The sequence below is a fragment of the Setaria italica genome, chromosome II (assembly GCF_000263155.2).
Source record: "Setaria italica strain Yugu1 chromosome II, Setaria_italica_v2.0, whole genome shotgun sequence".
NCBI lineage: Eukaryota > Viridiplantae > Streptophyta > Magnoliopsida > Poales > Poaceae > Setaria > Setaria italica.
In genome coordinates, this window is record NC_028451.1 from 28,666,896 (window position 1) to 28,670,159 (window position 3,264).

The window sequence follows — 3,264 nt, forward strand, 5'->3', positions numbered from 1 at the left end:
TGACAATCTAACAAAAGATGTTATGTAGGTCCATCTAACTACGGTAGAAACAATATTTCAAATTACCTTTATATATTGTTTTTGGCTGAATTGCGTGGTTTGTAGAGTACCACTCCGATCTTTTATGTAAGTAGTACGAAAGAAGGATTTGCCAGCTACCATCGAAGAAATTAGTGGGTGTTTGAAAACACCCTGCTAAACTTTAGCACCTGCCACATTGGATGTTTGGATCCTAATTAAGAGTATTAAACATAGTCTAATTATAAAACTAATTGCACAGATGGAGTCTAATTCGTGAGACGAATCTATTAAGCCTAATTAGTCCATGATTTGACAATGTGGTGCTACAATAACCATTTGCTAATGATGGATTAATTAGCCTTAATAGATTCGTCTCACGAATTAGACTCCATCTGTGCAGTTAGTTTTGTAATTAGCTCATGTTTACTTCTCCTAATTAGCATCCAAACATCTGATGTGACCCTGTTGAAGTTTAGCACCTTGTATCCAAATACCCCCACGTAAAAGCTAGCCAAAGAAGGGACGACAGATATTTGCCTGAACCTGGTTCTAGTTTGCGAGTTGCGAGTATCTATATGCTAGAAAAGTCCTGTTCCTGCCAGAACACAACAGTTAATGTTGATTCAGCTGGGACTTGAAAGATGATGAAGCCGATCGGTATCAGTCGGAGGTTGCAGGATGACGACGCCAGATGGACAAGATGAACATAATGGTCGTCGTCAAATGTTGCTAACCCCTGTGTGAAGTTTGAAAGAAATTTGCGCCGGTGCGCCTTTACTTCTTCAGCTTTCGTTCGGGGAGGTAGGAATGCAGAAGCTGAAAACGAAGGGCCCTCCAATTATGCGCGCGCCGTGATTAAATTCCATCAGCTGCCAACCGTATCCTGCGTAGCTGCGGCCTGCACAACACTGCGCGCCACTGCGTCCTGTTCGAGTCGTCCCGGCCTGACAAACGCCTATAAAATGCAACGTCCGACCGAGCTGGCTGCGCGCAGTGCAGTGCTGAGAAACTATCCATGATTAGAAATTACTAGCAGTGGTGAACGCGAGTTGGGTTGGGTACAGTCGGCAGCTACACGCTGCGTGCGCGCCGAAGAGATAGAGACGAAGCTAAGGCCACGCCGAGCTTGAAAATGGCGGTCGCCGCTCATTCTTCGTCGCTTTCCTTCCTCGCGCTGCTTCCTCTCCTGCTAATACCTCCCGTGGTGCTGTCCGCGGCCGGGGTGGCGGCGGTGTCGTACGAGACCAAGTCCATGGACCCTGGGCTCGTCGTGATGACGCTGCCGGAGCCGGTGTCCGGGCCGGAGAGCCTCGCCTTCGACGGGCGCGGCGGCGGGCCCTACTCCGGCGTCTCCGACGGCCGCGTCCTCCGCTGGGAAGGCGGCCTCCGGGGATGGACCGAGTACGCCTACAACTCCAAGCACAAGTAAGCGAGCGAGCGGGCGTTTCATCTTCATGTTGCACGTTTATGCACACATTGATCAACAACACAAACGTTTGGCACGATCGATGTTAACCCGTGCACGCGTACAATATATGTAGGAACGTGGCGATGTGCGCGCCGGAGAAGAAGCTGGTGGTGCCGGAGAGCGTGTGCGGGCGGCCGCTGGGCCTCCAGTTCCACCGGCAATCCGGCGACCTCTACGTCGCCGACGCGTACCTGGGGCTGCTCAGGGTGCCGGCGCGCGGCGGGCTCGCGGAGGTCGTGGCGGCCGAGGCCGGCGGCGAGCCGTTCAACTTCCTCAACGGGCTGGACGTCGACCAGCGGACCGGCGACGTCTACTTTACTGACAGCAGCACCACATACCGTAGGAGGTACATGCATATATCCACACATTAATTTTTAACTTGATTTTCAAAATCGAAGAAAGACCTATGTGTCTTAGTTGTGAGTTGTGACTATTTTTCAAAGATGATATTAATTTTTTTTGAAAGAACACGATATAATAACTTTATTTGTAATCAAGTTAATTGACTCCAAATTAAAAGGAACTTGTAAATATATTTGACCTTTCTTTAGAATTAATTTTGTTATCTTAGACGAATTTATTTAGATTTTTATATTTATATAAAAACATTGTGACTATTCGATTAATTTTAGTCCTTCCATTTTCATATGAAAGTTGGACAACATACCATACTACTTTCGATTAGTTCGTTTTTTTGAAAACCGATTAGTTCGTTTTGTCTTGCTAATATTTTATTAAAGAAAAGCACCCGTATATACAGCACTATATTGCCTCCGAATCAAGCTGCCTGGAGGTTCTGAATTTAAGCCATGGGTCCCACTTGAAGGAAGAGACAGTCCATTTGGGGAAAATGTATATATATGCTAAAGTTGCAGTGAAGTTTTTTTCCTATCAGAAATGCCCTTTTCTAGAATTAAGAACTACTAGTACTTCACGCTAACTGATACTCCCTCCCTTTGTTTATATTTATAAGCCATACGCGTATATCAAGTTTTTGACCAATAATTTAACTAATAATTTTTTATTTTTATGATGTAAACTTGAAATGGTTGAATTTGTAATCAAATGTACTCTCCAATAATTATAAATTTATAACCCTAAATAATATAATATAAAATAAATTAATGATCAAAATATAATTTGGGATATCGTGCAACGTGCTTATAAAAATAAACGGAGGGAGTAACTAGAAATATAATCACATACTGTAGACAGCAAAGAACTATTGTGTTATTGTGTGTCGTGATCGTCGGTCCTGCAGCGACTTTTCCTTGATAATAATGGACTAAAGTGACCTCCAAGCATATGGACGTCACATCGTTCGAAGCAAATAATGTTTGTTTCCCTATTCCCGTGAAAATTAATTACTATACCTTTTATGAACATTTTATAACAGAGAATTCACCTTCCATGCGCCCCATTTTGTCCCGGTTTAAAGTTGACCCGGGATAAAAGGTTCACCAACCGGGACTAAAACTCGGTCACTGGTGGGGGCTCACCAAACGGGACCTTTTATCCCGGTTGCAAAGGCTAGTGGGAAAAAAAGACCCTGAGAGGCCTTTTATCCCGGTTTGAAATAACAACGGGGACAAAATGGGGCGCATGGAAGGTGAATTCTCTGTTATAAAATGTTCATAAAAGGTATAGTAATTAATTTTCACGGGAATAGGGAAACAAACATTATTTGCTTCGAACGATGTGACGTCCATATGCTTGGAGGTCACTTTAGTCTATTATAATCAAGGTAAAGTCGCTGATGGACCGACGATCACGAC

The 3,264-nt window shown here is 44.2% G+C and overlaps 1 protein-coding gene across 1 annotated transcript in view; it reads left to right on the forward strand.

Annotated features, from left to right (window-relative positions):
• Positions 1 to 997: 997 nt before the first annotated feature.
• Positions 998 to 3,264, forward strand: part of LOC101762094 (protein STRICTOSIDINE SYNTHASE-LIKE 10) — a 4,706-nt gene continuing 2,439 nt past the window's right edge. Inside the window, exons 1-2 of the mRNA XM_004956638.4 lie at positions 998 to 1,446; positions 1,563 to 1,835. Of these exons, the coding sequence (XP_004956695.1) occupies positions 1,154 to 1,446; positions 1,563 to 1,835 (566 nt within the window). The 5' untranslated portion in view covers positions 998 to 1,153. The remainder of the gene's footprint in view (positions 1,447 to 1,562; positions 1,836 to 3,264) is intronic.